This window comes from Echeneis naucrates, chromosome 17 (genome assembly GCF_900963305.1).
Source record: "Echeneis naucrates chromosome 17, fEcheNa1.1, whole genome shotgun sequence".
Lineage (NCBI taxonomy): Eukaryota > Metazoa > Chordata > Actinopteri > Carangiformes > Echeneidae > Echeneis > Echeneis naucrates.
Window position 1 is genome coordinate 510,190 of NC_042527.1, and position 18,790 is coordinate 528,979.

Here is an 18,790-nt window from a genome sequence, read left to right on the forward strand (position 1 = left end):
GCAGTAGCCTGACACCAAACTGTCAGTGTATATCTGCCAGGTGTATGAACTATTGCAGTCATAGCCTGGCTGACTGACAGGTTTCCCTTTACATATTTTTTTGGAACATTTCTGTGGACAGTGACAGAAGTTGAAACTTTTAGAAGAACTTTTATTGTTTTGATCAAGATGGATTTCTATCAGCTGCCAGGTAAGTGTTCAATGACACTCCAGGAAAGTCTAAATGTCAGTGAACTAGAAATTTGAACTAACACAAACCCAACCCTGAGGCTGCCTGATGATTATAAAACCCTCTTCCCTGATTTACAAAGCTAATTGTGGTCATACAGAGGAAAATCTGACTATATTGAATTAGGTTCAATACTTTCAATCCATCTGACTTTCATTACCTATATTCCCCAAGCTTCATAATGTATGTAAAGAATTCCTCAATGGCATTGTCATAGATACATAAATACCGATATGTAGATGCACACTAACAAGCCTATTTAGGAGGTACAACTAATGTAACCACTCACACATCTCTGAACCCAGAAGGTAATACGTGGGCTAGAGCAGCAGACCAGACCAAATGCCACTCCTAACAGCTAAAAATAGACAACTGAGGGTGCAATTCACATGGGCTCACCAAAATTGGACAATGGATGATTGAAAGACTGTTGCCTGATCTGATGAGTCTTGTCTTTGCTGCAAGATTCAGACAGTAAAGTCACAATGTGGCATTAAAAGCAGAAATCACTGGAGGCAGAGCTGTTGTTTTTTCATGGCAATTTTTACTGTCAACAAAAATCCTACATTCAAAACAAAACACCAAGACACAAACGAAGTAATCCTTAATAGCCTACATGTAGCCTAAAAGAAAAGAACACTAGATATAAGACTGGGAGAAAAATGTAACAAGGAACCAAAGTGTGAAAAGAATGTTTAAGGCCAGCATGTTAATTGCAGCAGAACAATGAACAAACTTTTAGACAGAGGGGTGGCAGGCTGGTGTGGCTTATGTCACCAAATGGATTAATTTGTGATACAGATCACAAAAGTTTGACATACATATAATATGATGTTACTTAAATGAAATTAAAAATTTCAAATTTGGTGTATTTCAGTAGCATTAGCATTTTGCTGGAGTGATGAAGGCAAAGTAGAGAGTTACCAAAAAAGTTTGAGAATCACTGAGTTAAGTCAACATGGATATTTGCAGTTGATGTCCTTGAAGCCTAATTAATGAATTTAGTTCAATGCTGCTCACCAGTTGGGTCAGTGTCTGGCCAGTATGTGGATATTAAATATTATTTGCAACTAATTATCACCTCTTTTTATTAATATCGTCTCTCCAAGCCTCTCCTCTGGAACACTAACTTTAGTAGAACAAAAAAGTCAATGAGACAGAAACAAACCAAGGTTCAATGTTGAACTTTCATAGTTTTGTCTGGTCTGATGAATCAATAAAAAATGTGATTAAAAAAAAAAAAAAGATGTAATGTTCATGTTGGCTAACCATTGAGAGCAAAACTTTCATATGGCGTCTATTAGGATTTCAGACGGGAAGTGACAGCCACCGGTTCATTCTGAATCGTTCAGATGTGCCATCATTAGAGTTCAAGCTCTGCACTTAACATGCAGGTTGTTTCTTTTTTATTGATGATGGATAATAAAACATTTCTTGTGTTTGGATTTGATGTCTTGGGCCATTCACTGGAGTTTACCTCCTGTTATATACTCAGCCAGGCCCACATTTCTTAGTAAGCAGTGTGTTATTTATTTTCCATTGTAGATTTTGATATTAGAGGGAACCATAGATTACTGGAACAAAAAAAGTCTGGTGTAAACATAGTAGAAGCAGCTGCATCGATGTTTTCACTGTGTGCGCTACAAAAATTATGCCTCAGGTAGGATGGTGAAACAAAATCCATCATAAAGTTGCTCACTACCAATTAATTAATGAGGGTCAGTGAGTGACAGAGCAAAGCTGGTAACGGGCTGATAATAAAAGTGCCTCACATGTTGTGTTTTTATCCAGTCCCTTATTCTATGGCCCTGCAGACAATGATTTAGTTTATTTAACAGATTAAACATCTGAGAACCTTCTACCATCTTGCATTTTTTGTACTAGCTATTTAGTCTATATTGCTTATCTGTCAGGTCCATGGCAACGGGCTGTGACCTGTCAGGCCGGGACCCAGATGCAGAAGTAGAGAGGCTCAGATCTTATTCGTGGGAGCAATGCTAGGTGAGCTAAACTAGGATATCAAAGTTACAACACAAATTCACTCTTTCGAGGACCAAAGACTTACACAAAGGGATCGAGGACTGGCATGGATGTAACGCTGGTATGGCACAAGACAAGGGGAAGACAGACTATTTGAGCTGTGGGGGAAATGGGGAATAGGTGGAGACAATTGGTAATCATGAAGAGCACAGGATAAATGAGGAAGGGCAAGTGTTCTGAAACGAGAGGAGAGTTAGAAATTTCAAAATAAAACAGGAAATGACAAGACAATAAAACCAAGACGAGACAACCTCACCACGGTGTGACAGAACCCCCCTCTCTAGGAGCGGCTACCAGACGGTCCAGGTTGATCAGGATGATCGCGGTGAAAGTCCGTTATGAGGGTTTGATCCACAATGAACCGCGAAGGGACCCATTGTCTCTCCTCTGGGCCGTACCCCTGCCAGTCCACCAGATACCGTCTACCCCGGCCCCTCTTGCGGACAGCCAACAGCCGTTTGACCTCGTAGACGGGGCCCCCGTCAATCACCTCAGGAGGGGCGGGACCAAGGAACTCTCCTTGGCTGTTTTGACCTGGCTGACATGGAATGTGGGGTGGACCCGGAGGGAGCGAGGTAGGCGCAGACGGACCGCTGCAGGTCCGATGACCTTGGTGATGGGGGAAGGGGAGCTGGAGGTGTAAATTCTTGGCAGAGAGCCATACTCTCTGTCCTGGCTGGTAAGCAGGTGCACGTCGTCGTTTGCGATCCGCAGCTTTCTTGGTGCGGTCCCCTTGACGGATCAACACCTGACGTGCAGCGGCGGATCATGGCGTGGGCAGAGGGGACCGTTACTTCAGGTTCCTGGGCAGCAAAAACAGGTGGGTCATACCCATAGACACACTTGAAGGGGGAGAACCCTGTGGCAGAGGTGGGTAAGGAGCTGTGGGTGTACTCGACCCAGACCAGGTGGTTGCTCCATGTAGAGGAGTTCTGGGCACTAGGCAATGGAGGTTGGTTTCCAGCTGTTGGTTGAGGCGTTCGGTCTGGCCATTGGCCTCCGGGTGATAGCCTGAGGTCAGGCTGGCTTTGGCTCCGATGAGCCGCAAAATTCCTTCCAGAAATGTGACACGAACTGGGGCGCCCGGTCTGAAACAATGTCCTTGGGAAAGCCATGAATCTTGACCACTTGGTTAATCATTATTTCAGCCGTCTCCTTGGCTGAAGGCAGCTTCGGCAAAGCAATAAATCTGGTCATTTTAGATAATCTATCGACCACCGTGAGGACGGTGGTGTTACCTTGTGAGACTGGGAGCCCTGTGAAGTCCATAGATATATCCGACCATGGAAGGAATGGGCAGAGGTTGAAGCAGTCCCATACATGACCTGGAGGACATCTTATTTCTGGCACAGACCGGACACGCCTCGACGTACTCCCGGACCTCAGATTCCATGGATGGTCACCAGCACCTCCGGGAGATGGCGAACACCGTCCGCCGGACTCCCGGATGACAGGAAAGCGGCGAGGAGTGGGCCCAATGAATCACTTGTGGGCGCAGATGGACAGGGATGAACAATCGATTCGCGGGGCACCCACTAGGTGACGGAGCCTCACCATTAGCTTGCTTAACCTCATTTTCTATCTGCCAAGTCACCGCGCCAACCACACAGGTCAGTGGAAGGATAGGTTCTGGTTCCTTGGCAACAGGCTCAGGGTCGTAGAGACGTGACAGGGCGTCGGGTTTACGTTCCAGGACCCTGTAAGAGATGGAGAAGGAGAAGCGGTTAAAGAAGAGCGCCCACCTGGCCTGACGGGAATTGAGTCTCTTGGCCTTGCGTATATATTCCAGGTTTTTATGATCTGTCCAGACGATGAATCGCTGTTCAGCTCCCTCCAACCAGTGTCTCCACTCCTCCAGAACCACCTTGACTGCTAACAGCTCCCGGTTGCCGACATCATAGTTGCGCTCCGCTTTTGACAACCTTCGTGATAGGAAGGCGCATGAATGCATCTTCCCATCCTGCTCGGACCTTTGTGAGAGGACGGCCCCGATTTCCTCGTTGGAGGCATCCACCTCTACCATGAACTGTCGCCTGGGGTCCGGCATCGTGAGGATGGGGGCTGTGGTGAAGCGGGACTTCAGGGTCTGGAAGGCCACCTCTGCCTCTGGAGACCAGGAGAACCGTACCTTCGACGAGGTGAGTGCATGCAGGGGAGCCGCTATGGCGCTGAAGCCTCTGATGAACCGCCTGTAAAAGTCAGCAAACCCGAGGAACTGCTGAACTTTCTTGCGGCTATCAGGTGTGGGCCAGTTGGTCACAGCGCACAACTTTAGCCGGATCCATCTGAAGCCCAGGAAGGAGAGGTGTCGGCGTGGAATTCGCTCTTTTCGGCTTTGACATAACTTGACTTAATAACCGTTAAAGAACTGTGGTTACATGCTTTCTGTGGGAGTAGATAAGAATATCATCTAAGTATACTGTGGCGTTAGGAGGGGTTGTATATTGCTCGAGATAATTTGAAATAACCTTGTTACTGTAACCAAAGAAAACAAACAATGCCACCCGGGGGTTTAAAAAAAAAAAAAAAAGGTGAATAAACAAACCAAAGCAAAAAGAAAAGACACACAGGTAAGTAATTCGATTGGCAGGAGACGTGTCTCAATGACATACAAAAATATGTTTATTTTCACGTTAGATAATTAAAAGTGACAAAATTAAAATCTACGGGGGAAAGGCGAGGATGACTGGTTCCTGTATAACAAGACACACAGCAGGGAGGGGCAGGAGGGTGAAAGGGCACCCCACTCACACGTGAAACTCAAGTCAAATGGTGTAGGAAAAAAAAAAAAAAAAAAAAAAAAAAAAAAAAAAAAAAAAAAAGAGGCACACACCACACAGAGGGAAACCGTCACCCGGGACACCACCTCCACCGAAGGCTCCCAGCTACTAGAAAGGAAACCAAACAGAGAGACAATTTAATAAGGGAACCACCATAAACAATAAACACAAACAAATGACAAATATCAGTTTAAGAAAAACAAAAACACAAATTAACCAAATAAACAATTGGGCTCTTTTGGGGAAAAAAAACAAAATATAACTGATTCTTAACTTGACAAAGTAGATAATTAGAGGACAAAATAAAGAATTACACGCAATCAATAGATTATTGGTTCTAGATAAGAACCAAACAAAAATAAAAACCCCAAAGAAAATAACCTCTGGCCAGAGAGACCATTCTTAATTACTCAATTAATAAACAAAAAAAATAAATAAATAACAAATTCTATAAGGGATGGTCCCAAGGTCCCATCATCCCCGTAGTCTCACACTCACACTCACACACACACACACACACACACAATCCCTCTGATTCGGCTGCTCTGCCCGTCGCGGGCCACCAAGTACGCGGCAGAGGGAGCGTTTTGGAACAGGTGCCACGACGTGACACCGAGTAGGAGACGGCCCGAGGGGCGCAGATGTAGAGCAGCAGTTAGCTATGTCAGCATCAGCATGAAGTCAGTGTACAGCATAGGCTGGAGTCCGGCTCAACGAAGCAGCAGTGGCCTCACAAGCAACTTATCCTATGTGTCCAGGCAGTGGTCGGCCCTGATTTGTCGGCGTCCTTCTGACCAAAGGAGGGAGAACGTGCTGCCTTGAGAGAGCTGGAGCGTCAGAGGTCCATGGATGAGAGTCCAGAAGCTTACTCCTCCAATGATGCGTGCGCACTGGAGTGGAAACAGTAACCGCGGCCACAACTACCCGTTAACACAAATAAAACCAGTTAGCACCATCCAACGAGAGCCAGACATGAGCAGCAGCCTGCAGCCATGCACCTTACCTGTATGGAGAGCGGAGACTGCAACCAGGAAGTGGGAGGGGCTCGGTGCCAAGGATCAGCGGGAGACAAGGAGGGCAACGACCTCCTTATATACCCTCCCCTCAGGGTCTCATTGGCCAAAAAGCCTGAAGGCCACCGAGAGGTGGCCTGTACCACTACAATACGTACGCAAACTGGTCGAGGAAGTCCTTGAGCACATCATTAGTGATGGCCTGAAAAACTGCTGGTGCATTAGTGAGTGCGAAGGGCATGACCAGGTATTCATAGTGGCCGATCGGGGTGTTGAGCCCAGTTTTCCATTCGTCCCCCTCCCTGATTCTGACAAGATGATAAACATTACGGAGATCTAATTTCGTGAATATTTTGGCCTGTTAGAGTTGGTCGAAAACGGAGGACATGAGGGCCAATGGATAACGGTTTTTTATTGTTATGTCATTGAGGGTGGCTGTAATCAATGCATGGTCTTAGGGACCCATCCTTTTTAGCCACAAAGAAGAACCAAGTTCCAGCAGCTGACGAAGAGGGGCGGATCAGCCCCGCCTTCTCTGGTCCGGAGACCGAGTATAGGCGGCCCTTAAGGATGCTGGAACCGGGGATCAGGTCGATGGCGCAGTCGTAGGGTCCATGAGGAAGGCTTTGGAGTTGCTGAACACCTCCCGGGGGTGGTGTTAACAGGAAGGGACGGATGTTAGGTCTAATGCTGAGTCTGTGGTGCCATGGAGAGAAACATAGTTAATGTTTGACACATCAGTTAAGGGTTTTGGATGTACTCAGTGTGTTCCGCACATCCCTCTCCCCACCCTATGATCTCTCCGGTCTTGCAGTTAATGTGGGGGTTATGGATGCACAACCAGGGCTGGCCAAGGATTAATGGCTGTGATGGAGAGTGGCGGGGGGGAGAGAAACTGTATGTGCTCTTTATGTCCGTGAATGTGTAGTTTGTGTTTCAGTGACATGGGTTATCGTCAACAGCTCCTTGCCATTGAGAGCACGAGCTCTAATGGGCCTGGCCAATGGCTCGGGATTGAGCCCTAATTTGGCTGCCAACCCCTAGTCCATCAGATTCGTCGGCCCCTGAGTCTATGAGCACTTTAAGGCTAGTGGTAGTGTCGCTGCCATGAGGACACGTGAAGCACGGCCCTGAACTGCGGGTGAACTCACCCGTCTGGTCCCTTTGGCGGGGAGGTGGCTGGATTCCCCGCAGTAGAAGCATTTGCCCTCCTGCTGTCGTCGTTGCCGCTCCTCGGATGTCAGTCTTGTCCTGCCAAGTTGCATGGGGGTCGGACTCCCCACCCGGTCTTTCCGAAGTAAAACCCCGGGCTGCCGGAGTATCCTGCACTTGGAAACGCCGGTACCTCACCGACGACGGTCGGTGTTCCCGATGTTGGCGGGGGAAATATGTCGTACAGTGCAGCGGAATTCCATCCGCTCTCCGCCGTCAGGGTGCGAAAGCGGATGGCGTAGCCACAAACCGACCCACCAGCCTGTGTCAGCCCGCTTAGCTCCCTGGCCTTTTCTCGGTCTGTGGTTACAGGGTCGAACGTTCTCTGGAGAGCCGCTTGAAAATCCCCGAGCGAGTGACAAAGTGGGGAGTCACGGCCCCATTCCGCAGTGGCCCACTGGGGGGGGGGGGGGGGGGTGCTCAAAGTGGATGGAGCAGTCTATCAAAAAGTTCGGGCTCCCCGGAGAATCGCTCTGGGGGCGCCAGTCTAATGCCGAAACCAACGGTGGACTCAGTCTGAACGGAAACCGCGGTCGGGGCTGGCTGCTCCGGTTCGATGGGTGGTTTGGCGGTTTGCTGCAGGACCTGCACTTGGGCTGACAGCTGGCCCAGCTGTGCCACCATCACCCCCTGGAACACCTCCTCGCGGGTGAGTCGCGCTTCTTGGGTACGTAGCGCGGCCGTCAGCTGGGCCGTCTCTGCTGAATCCATACAGGCCAGTGTGTACTGTCAGGCCGGGTCCCAGAAAGGACTCAGATGCAGAGGTAGCGAGGCTCAGAGCTTTATTCATGTGAGCAATGATCTTAGAACCGAGTCAAGAGAGTGCTAGGATATCAAAATTACAACACAAATTCATTCTTTCGAGGACCAAAGACTTACACAAAGGGCTCGAGGACTGTGCCATGTACGTAACGCTGGTGTGGGACAAGACAAGGAGAAGACAGACTATTTGAGCTGTGGGGGAAACGGGGAACAGGTGGAGACAATTGGTAATCATGAAGACGCACAGGATACATGAGGAAGGGCAAGTGTTCTGAAACGAGAGGAGAGTTAGGAATTTCAAAATAAAACAGGAAATGACAAGACACAATAAAACCAAGACGAGACAACCTCACCACGATGTGACATGACCAATCTTGCGTGACATTGGACAAGGGTGGGGTACACTCTGGAGAGGTGCTAGTCTATTGCAGGGCCAAGTAAATATACATATGTACTAGTGGCTATAAACACAGCCACATCCCAGAGTCCACAAATATGCAGGTTAACTTGTGACTCTAAATAACTCCAAATAACTCACTAGGCCTGAGTGCGAATGTGAATGTGGGTTCATCTCTGTTTGTGTCTGTACATCAGCTTTGCAATAGACTGTTGACTTGGCCCTGGTGTGCCCTGCCCTCGCCCAATATCAGCAGGGATTGGCTCCTGTCACCCTGACGGAAAAGATGATTAAATGGGGAAATAAATATATGTTCCCTGGATTATCTGTTTTATATATGGTACAGGCCAAAAGTTTGGACACACGTTCCTATTCATTTGAATGAGAAGGTGTGTCCAAACTTTTGGCCTGTACTGTATTTCCAGTCATATATTAATAATAATGATAACTTTATTTAGAGGGATTGTTTTGTTATATGGTTATACAGTCAGTGTTAATTCTGTTTATTTTCTCCCTGTAGCAGTATTTGTGTGTAACCTGGTGACTCTGTGTCTGTATGGAAAGTGGGTGAAAATGTTACATGTCTCAAAAAAGAAATACAGATCTCCCTTGAAATATGATGCATAGCTGCATTTCTTGAGCTGTACAGATTCAGAACAAACTCTGGAAATGATACTTCACTCACAATACTGTTGCTGCACTGAAGAAAAAACAAACTAACAAAAAAACATTGGTCAAGTGTTCAGGTATGAAGCATAGTGAGGACATGAAGGCCAGGGTAGTGAAATATTTCACCCAAATCAGATGTGAAACTAACAAATATTTGTTAGCTCATGTGCTAAATAACTCGTATTGTACATCCTGGATTTTCAGAAAGAATCATTGAAAAATCAGCTGGCAGGGACAAACAGAAGGAGGAATCAGCAGCAGATAGAAACAGAGGACAGGCACCTGCTGACTTCAGCAGCATCTACAGCACAGGTGAGGCTTTCCAGGTCTGAACGTGCTGGCATGCTGGAGTCAGGTCTCTGATGTGGCCTTTGGAAAAATTTCTAATTTGGCATATTAATAAATATCTTCACATAAGGGCAGATGAATGTCATTTGACTGTGTGTGTGTATGCGCAGATCTGCTCCCAGCATCAGGTGGTGAGGAGATGACCAGAGGTTTTCTGCAAGAGCTGGTCAACATATTGTTTGGTTATATCAGCAAAACCAGCCAAAGGAGCACCAAGGTAGTGATTAGCTCTACCAACATTATTAATCACTCCAGTATTTGAATCCTGTGCACCATCACCGCCTGTGGCTAAATCACATATCTAGTCTATCCTCTGAGATGATGATAATTTGAAATATATGTAGCTTTGAAAAACTCTTGGTTGATTTACAGTGTTTAAATATGCTTCTCTGTAAAAAAAAAAAAAAAATCCAGCCACAGACACAAAATACTGTTCCCTGTGTTGTAGGTCCTGGACTTCCACCATCCTCACCAGCTGAAGGAGGGGCTGGAGGGCTTCAGCCTGGACCTATCAGATCAACCAGAAACTCTTGAGCAGATACTAGTGGACTGTAGAGACACACTCAAGTACGGTGTCAGCACAGGTGTGTGTGTGTGTGTGTGTGGTTATGTATGAGCAGCTTTTAATAATAATACAGATAAGATAGAAAAATATGGTAAACTGATTTAACGGGAGCATTTTATTCTCTTAGGTGAACTTCCTACTGTTCGCTTCACACTCCGTCAAAGAAACAATAAATATCAAGCTACTATGTGAAACTGCTGGTCAGTCATTCCATGGCCTTCATTGTATTTAGCATGACAAAAAGCCACCAACATACCTGATATACAGTACACTCTTATTGGCCTTATGTGACACATCTCACACACCCCTTGCCACAGCTGCGGATGAATCTTTTAACGGATGACTGTCTTGAACTATGACCTCTGATATCGCTTTTTTCAGGCCACCCTCGTTTCTTCAACCAGCTGTCCTCAGGTCTGGACGTGATTGGTGTAGCTGGCGAGTGGTTAACTTCTACAGCCAACACTAACATGTAAGAGTGCATTTCCAATGGTGGATAGTGAAAGTACGTTTACATTTCTATAGTTCCAGTTCTAGGTATCTCTGCTTGGCCAACACTAAACATGACTTTATTTGTGTTATTATATACTGTATGTGCAGAAATGGAACAACCCAAATTACCAGATCTTTAGTCCAATGTGAGAGGATGATGTTGATAATGAATCCATGGTACACATTGTGGTACTGAATATTTTAGATTAATTACATGTTGGCAAATAGCTTCATGATGAACTGTTACATAGTCAACAATGTCCTGAATGTGATTGGCCATGTGTATGTTTCTTGGGGGCAGATATGAGGCAGCAGCAGTTAGCACTTCTATGTTGCTTTGTGTGTCCACGTATATATCTCAGTTTATTTGCTACATGCATGCTAACTGATAGTTTTACATCTTACACAACTTTTATTGAATATTAAAATGCAACACAGGGACTTACGTGATGTCCTTGTCTTCACAATACACTGCTTATCCATTTCTGGTTCACGGGGGCTGCTGGAGCCAATCCCAGGATCGCGAGGGGTACAACCTGGATGGGCCGCCAGTCCATCGCAGTTTTACAATGCAATGTAAAACAATGTATCTTTTGACCAGGTTTACGTATGAAGTGTCTCCTGTCTTCATCCTCATGGAGGAGGTTCTGCTGAGAAAGATGCAGAGCATTGTGGGATGGTCTGATGAAGAAGGAGATGGATTGTTCTGTCCAGGTAACACATGGTGGATGGATGACTTGTATTTTGACACAACCTTTTCAGTTTATTTTGCCTTGGAAATTTTTCATTTAACCAGAAACTTAACAATGAACCTAACCATTTGTTCTCATGTGGAAGTATTTCATTAAAGTCCAACATAGTGAAACAGTCTCGATTGCATATTACTGCTAAAAGCTCTGTTAACTTTGAAAGCCCAATCTCATTCATTTAGTCAATTATTTAGGTTCAGAATGAATCTAAACTGAGTTTGTGTGAACCAGGTAAGAGAAAATGGAACTGACACTGACTGACACAAAACAGATATTGTGCTGATTGCTACTTGTCCATAAATACTAACTATGCCATTGGTTCCCTAAAGGAGGGACAATATCCAACTTGTACAGCATCCTGGTGGCCAGATATCACTTCTATCCAGAGGTGAAGACTAAAGGGATGGGAGCGCTCCCTCGCTTGGCCCTCTTCACCTCAGAGCATGTAATTCGACTCACACACTAACTCTTAGACTCTGAAGAATTTGGGTGCAGCCTTAAATGGTGGTGGTGTTTCTTTTCTTTTCTTTTTTTTAAGTCTCAGATAAAGTCTGCCTGTTTTTAAAAAACAAAATGACAACACCAAAAAACAAAACAAAATAAACCTCAAAAACATTGATTCCCTCCAGGTTCCTCCCCCAGTCCAAAGCCATGTAGGGCCAAGGTGAACTGCCTTCATTCAATGCAGAATAAAGTACAATTAATACTGATGAACTTTGAATTAAACCTTCATTCTGTCTGATGACTATAAGGTGGTGACTCCACCAAAAAAAGTCATATTGTATTTAAGTCTATGCGAAAACGGCTCAACTTCTGACATGATTCATTAGTTTAGTAGATGTTTTCCCAAAGAGTTTATGGTCTCACTCTCTAGTTTCTAGTTTTTTTCAATACAACACAATGTTCAATATTTAAATAATGTTCCCCTTTGAAAGAAAACAGATCGTAAGCAGTGTAGCATTAGGGTGGCTATGGTGTGATTGACACTGTACCACATAATCAGACTTTAGGCTTTGAAATTGCAGCTCAAAACCAATTGATGATATTTCCCTCTTTATCAATGGAGTTGGCCCTTGATGGTTATTTGATAAAATGTTTTAATGCTCTTCAGCATAGGTTTCTTTGTACAAAGTCTGCAGTGAGTGAGGGTGGGGTCCACACTGGACAGCTCTCCAGTCTACTACTAGACTGATATCTGTAGACAACTGTTCACGCTCACACTCCTGTGGGAAATTTAATGCTACCTTCACACTGCAGGCCTTAATGCTCAATTCCAATTTTTTCCATATCTGATTTGATGGCTGTTCATGTTATCTCTTTAAATGTGTCCTATATAAGACTCAAGCGTGAACGCATCATGGCCCGGAACTGACCTGCATGCACACTGTCCCTCCACTGAATAGCTCCGTTGCGCCGTTGCTCCGTTATCTGATTTAGAACCACATATGGAAGTGGCCTGAATTTGTTTAGAAAAGATCAGATTTCATGTGACTTGAACTGTTCGCACTGTTTGAAAAAATCAGATCTGAATCACATATGAGCAAAACATCAAAATTGGGTGATTTTTGAACTGCAGTGTGAACGTAGCCTAAGAGTCACCAATTAACATCAATCCAGCTCACATCCACTTTTATTTGCAGTTTGGGGGTCATACCCAAAGGTATGAAATTTTAAGTAGTTAAAGTTGATATATATAGCACTTTTCACAGACAAGAGGGAGCAATAACTATTAAACTACTTAGAAATCTGTAGAAAGAGAGTGATGCCAGCCACATAACTATTTTCTTAGGCAAAAGCTCCAGAAAGTAACACAAAGTTGTGTAAGCACAAAGTTGCACATGAACGGCTCAAACTGTCATGTATGTGATGTTTTTTCAGTGAGTCAGTGAAGAGCTAGACCCTCATGGGTCACATCTCAAAGCATCCTGACCCTCAGTGCCTGGAGTCAAGTTTTTTTTTTTTTTTACTGTAATAGTTTATATGACTTCTTTTCTCAGTAGATTTTTATGGATTGTTGAGTTCTATGTGTTGTAATAGTGATTTTTGTCTGAGTTGAAAATGTCTACTCAGTTTATTGCTGATCTGCACAGCCACCTGTCTGACAAAGGGCTGGGCCCAAATATCTGAGCATCAACTAATTGTATGCAGAAGTTTCAGTTCATCTCATCTCATACAATGATATAATCTGCAATGCTTTTAATTCTAAAAAGTTCATTTTTGACACTGAGTGAAAGAAGGTTTAACCACCTTCTATCACTCAGTGTCACTCACTGATACTCTTTGTATTCAGACTCACTTTCCACATACCTGGGAACTTTACTTTAACTTACTTTACTTTTCATTGCAAACAATGCGGCCGCTTCTTTCAGCCAAGTGTGAATGAGGTGAAACAGATGAGGATGAAAGACTTTCTTTTCACCCATTCAGAGTCACTATTCAGTGAAAAAATCTGCAGCTGTGCTGGGTCTGGGCAGTGAGAATGTGGTCGTGGTGAAATGTGATGAAAGGTGGGTAAGTTCGATTCTCAGTGAGTGAGATATGTGTTTGTTCATGACAAAAGAATAGTTTGTTCAGCTGTTAAACCTTTATGTGTGTTTGTGTATGTGTTTCTGGGAAATTTCTCCATGCATTTAAAAATCATTATTTTAGGTGGGTAACACACTTACCTACAGTAATAAAGACTGAAATTCAGTATATCTTACTGATTAAAGCTCAGCATGTATCTTTTGTGTATCCAGTCCTTTAGAGAGAACACACAGGTGTCTTAACGTTAAAACAGTTTGAATTAATAAAGGAGCGCAGTCCGTTGGCTGTCACTGAACCGTCTTCTTCTTTTTCGGTCTCTAAGAGGGAAAATGATTCCAGGTGAACTTGAGATTTCCATCATTACAGCTCAAAAAAAGGTATGAACAGGAACCAAAAAGAATGTTTTTCTCTTGCATGTGTTCGCATGTTTCCACAATTAGAACTGCAATATTATGGTGATGCACAAACTTGTGATCAGGCCAACATTGGTTCTCTCTCTCCAGGGTTTGGTTCCTTTCTACGTTAATGCAACAGCTGGTACCACAGTTTATGGTGCCTTTGATCCTCTCTGTGCCATTGCAGACATCTGCGACAAACACACACTGTGGATGCATGTTGATGTAAGAGTGGCACATCTCTCACTCATACATACAAATGCATGCATGTGTAAAACAACACCATAATATGGCACAGACCTAAAAATATTATCTTTTTCCAGCTGCTGAATATGAATCTATTTTCAGATTTAGAAAATGTTGGACAGTGAAGCATTCACTTTGGTCCAGTTCTTGACAGTTCAAGACAGCCAGTGCTTGGAATATTGACAGATATAAGATGTTTTTCTATTGATAAAAGTAAAGATGTACAATTTGGGTTTGGCTGTTTGGCTGTGTTTTTTGTTGTTGGTCCTTTGTGTGTTTGAATGTGTCTGTGCAGGCAGCGTGGGGCGGAGGCCTGATGATGTCAGACAGGCACAGGATGAAACTAGGGGGTATTGAACGGTAACTGACACAGCACGCTGACCACATCACACAGTTTGTTTTCAAGTGACACAATGAGTAAACACTGAATCAGTCAGCTGGTCACCTTGTGTTCATTCCCTACCTGTTGATGTTGTTCTGTGCTAATGGCGTCTGGTGAACAGCAGGGTCTCAGGTTGTCTCTGTCAGTCACCTGTTTTTATCTTTTCATCAGAGCCTGGTCTGTGACATGGAATCCTCACAAGATGATGGGTGTCCCACTACAGTGCTCTGCCATCCTGGTCAGGAAGAGAGTGAGAAATGATCCTCATCTCCTCAGTCAGTCAGCCAGACAGTCTTCAGTGCATTTAATTCAGATGACCCAGGTCCAATGTGCAACTACTACAGTAGTTTACAGTAGAAAAAGACAGAATTATTGGTTCATAACACCTTGAACTGCCATCTCTCCTAATATGTCAGGAGAGATGGCAGTTAATTATGCTTAAATTTAACTGTCACAAGGTATTGACACATCCAGTGAGCCCTCAGACCAATGTCTCCCTGATAGCTCCCGATAGCTCCTTCTCTGGTGCTTTCGATGTAAACATTCAAGTTTGTCCCTACATGTCTGCTCACGGCTGTCATTCGGACTGTGGAAGCCCTCTGTGTGTGGCTGTCTATGTTATAATGCTCCATGTTTCTCCATCCCTGCAGGGCCTCTTACAGAAGTGCAATGAGTTGGGTGCTGAATATCTTTTCCAGAGAGACAAACACTATGAAGTGAGCTATGATACTGGAGATAAAAGCATCCAATGTGGCCGACATGTTGACGTCTTTAAATTCTGGCTCATGTGGAAGGCAAAGGTATGAGACTCTTCTCTCTCATTGTGGTGCCTCTTCTGAAATTAGGGGTTTAAGGAAAACAACCACGAGGTAATAATTCTAGTTAGATTAGCAGGTATTTCTTGGCTTGATATTTTCTCAGTCTGTGTCGCTGTGTCTCAGGGCTCTGAGGGGTTTGGATCTCAGGTCAACAAATGCTTGGAGAATGCTGAGTATCTGTATGATCAGCTGCAGCGGAGGGCTGACTTTCAACTGGTCTTTGGACACAAAGTAAGACTAGGTTCCACATCACCCTACGCACTAGGGGTTGTGATTTGCACCTTTCAATTGATTTTGTTTGAAAGTTTGTTTAATTCCCATTTTATTTTAAGGTAATATATAATATACTGTTGAGTTCAGCAAGGACCAAGGAGGGTCACACACTTGTCTCCAAAGAACCAGGGGCCTCATTTATAAATGTTGCGTAGGTACAAAACTGGACCTAAAATTATGTAATTTCTATGCAAAGGTTGTGATCTATAAAAAACAAAATGTGAGCACCCTACGGATACTTTGTACCATGCGTACGCACAGTTTGGAGGAAAAGGATGAATTGGCAACACAGCCGTTTTGTGTTGTTTTGCGTCTTGTGTCTCTCCCTTTTTCTGTTTACCTGCTATGTTCTCATTGCTTAATGTATTATTCATGAGTTTTTGTCTCCAGCTTTTAGGTCAGTTCTGATTCAGTGCATCGGTTTAAGACTGTTTCATTATGAAATAACGCCTCCTCACATATACGTGTCCTCATATTTCTGTCCAGAAATCCTAAGCCGGTTGCTTTTAGTGCACTGAGGCAGCATGACTGTGTCCCTACACATGAAAGGAAGCCCACCTTCTTTAGTAGTGCAGTAAGAGCCTAGACCTGAATCTGAGAGAGATGCACCAACTTTAAGTTTGCTCAGTTTGAAGTTATTTGATTGTGATTCTCCTTCCTTTTGTACCTGAACAACCTGTCATTTCATACTAGACATGTTTGTCTTTATGTCTCCCATACAGCCTGAGCACAGTAATGTGTGTTTCTGGTACATCCCTCCCAGTCTGAGAGGCATGCCTCCTGGACCTGAAAGAGACTCAAAACTCCATCAGGTCAGTCTGGAACATCAGCTCTTTTAATCCAGAAAGGAACCATCGTCATTGCTGCAGATGGATTTAATATTTACAATGGGAAATAGCTAACCTGTCCGCCCTGTCTCTGCAGGTGGCTCCTCGGATCAAAGGCAGGATGATGGAGAAGGGCTCTGTCCTAATTGGCTATCAACCTCTGGGAACCAGAGTCAATTTCTTCAGGTGCGTGTTCTCCAATCCTGCTACACAGCAAGAGGACATTGACTTCCTTCTGGATGAGATTTCATGCTTGGGCCATGACCTGTGACCTCTGACATGACTGCTTGGTCAAAACAAGTGCACCTGACTGAGACCAATTTTCCTCCATGGTATCCTGCCAGTCTCCATCTATGAGCAGTGTGGGCTAGAGCTCATCTAGACAAACTTGTTAGAGTCCAGGCTATAGATCTGAAAGATGTTTAACACTATCATTGGTCAGCCTTCAGATACTGGTAACAGTTTAGGTCACCTATAGGAAACTGGTTCCTGTCAGTTTCACCTCCCATCATACCGATAGCTTTTTCATTAAAACCTTGGATATTTTTTATATTTACAAAGGTTTTAATGATTTCCATCTGATTTACTCTACTGTATTTTAATCTTAGTTTTTAGTTCCAGTGTTTCTCCGGTGCCCTGCCATGTCATACTGTGTGATTTGGGGGGGGGTTTCCACTGCATTTTATATTAGTTACATGTTTATGTTTTAACTCTGTGCCATAAAGTTTAATTGATTGATATAGCCTAGTATTGCATCAGATTCCCCAGAGAGCAACAGCCTTAAGCAAAGAAAATCTTACATGCAAATCATTCAATCATTTATTGAAAATACCTTTACATTAAATTTTAAGTTCATTTTAACATTAAAACAGATTAAAAGTGTCATCTTAGAGACAAGTCAGCATCAGTACTGTGGAGTTCTTCCATTTCCACCTGAAAAAAAAGGGAAAGGAAGAGAACAGCTAGCATCTTCAATATGTACAATAAGGACATTGAATAGGAGCTTTAACATAAGAATCTATTAATGGATACCATTTCATTTGGAATTAAAAACAACCATGTATACCTCTGTTTGAAAGAACTGGGCTGAAGGATTGTGGATGAGACGTTAATTAAAAAGATGTGATTAAAGTGAATTCATGCTTGTATCTGTGTGGCTGTTGGGCCTGCACTCTCGTGTTTCATGAAAGGCTCAGATTTAAATCTGTTTAACCTGTCCCCTCCCCCAGAGTAGCAAGGTTCAAGTTTCTGCCTTTAACTCTAGATTTCCAAGGTTTGCCATAGTATCCATTGCAGACTTGCTTTTATTTTTTTTTAATAAAAATCAACATACTTGTCTGTAGACACAGATGATGCAATTTCTGCATTTTATTTTTTCTCTGCTGTTTTTACTTGCTTCAGTTCAATATTTCTCTGCCAATCAAATCTCAGACAGTTCAGAAGCTGAATGGACAATTTTGAAATGCCTCGTCAGTTGAATGGGACTTTCTGAATCCTTCTGTGGGGCATGTGTAGTATTTACCTTTGTTCTAATACATCACTAGCCTAGCTTTTCATTCAAACAGTACTTTTTTTTTTTTAACTTTGCAATTGCAGAAAACAGATTTTTATCTTTTGTCCTTGTTTTCAATACTATTCTATGATTTGTCACATTCTACTACTGAGGGATTAAAATGCCATGAAATGACAGTCTTCAGAATTAAGAGAGACATTTAGTTTTCTGCAGTGACACATTTATATTAGTCATGTATTTTAAATAAAGATTTCAAAGTTTAAATCATGTTGGCTCGTAAACCAAACTCATGTGTTACCTGACCCTCAGCCCTTCAAATGATGGTGCCTCTTCTGGTCTTTGGCATGTGTCCAGTCATGCAAATTCCTTCTGTCTCGCCGTTGTTTGTCCACTTAATTTCTATGACACAGAACATAGTAAGAGCAATACCACACCACAGAGCATAACCAACACTATCTTTGAATTGAAGTGATCACCTGAGTACTTGGAAGACCACCTTTCATTTAGTAGCATGCTGCTGTTTAACCCACAGCCACAGACCTTGAGCTCAGTAC

At 43.7% G+C, this 18,790-nt stretch overlaps 1 protein-coding gene across 4 annotated transcripts; it reads left to right on the forward strand.

Annotated features, from left to right (window-relative positions):
- Window positions 1-49: 49 nt before the first annotated feature.
- On the forward strand, window positions 50-18,389 carry gad3 (glutamate decarboxylase 3). Of its 4 annotated transcripts, none has more exons than XM_029524200.1 (16): window positions 50-190; window positions 9,307-9,414; window positions 9,561-9,667; window positions 9,899-10,034; window positions 10,397-10,487; window positions 11,109-11,221; window positions 11,586-11,701; window positions 13,684-13,763; window positions 14,105-14,159; window positions 14,286-14,402; window positions 14,719-14,783; window positions 14,977-15,127; window positions 15,456-15,605; window positions 15,747-15,854; window positions 16,619-16,708; window positions 16,821-18,389. In XM_029524200.1, the coding sequence occupies exons 1-16, from the start codon at window positions 169-171 to the stop codon at window positions 16,992-16,994; spliced, it is 1,683 nt and encodes a 560-aa protein (XP_029380060.1). In that variant the 5' UTR covers window positions 50-168; the 3' UTR covers window positions 16,995-18,389. The 4 variants fall into 4 exon arrangements, with proteins under 4 accessions (XP_029380060.1, XP_029380062.1, XP_029380061.1 ...); XM_029524202.1 differs by having other exon boundaries at window positions 14,977-15,055; XM_029524201.1 differs by having other exon boundaries at window positions 11,586-11,644.
- Window positions 18,390-18,790: the final 401 nt, after the last annotated feature.

Bases quoted from the DNA above. Each gene is read 5' to 3' on its own strand.
- gad3 (XM_029524200.1), top strand. From the start codon at position 169: ATGGATTTCTATCAGCTGCCAG. The intron at 9,415-9,560 runs GTGAGGCTTTCC...GTGTATGCGCAG, and splicing joins CAGCAGCATCTACAGCACAG to ATCTGCTCCCAGCATCAGGT. The intron at 14,160-14,285 runs GTATGAACAGGA...CTCTCTCTCCAG, and splicing joins TCATTACAGCTCAAAAAAAG to GGTTTGGTTCCTTTCTACGT.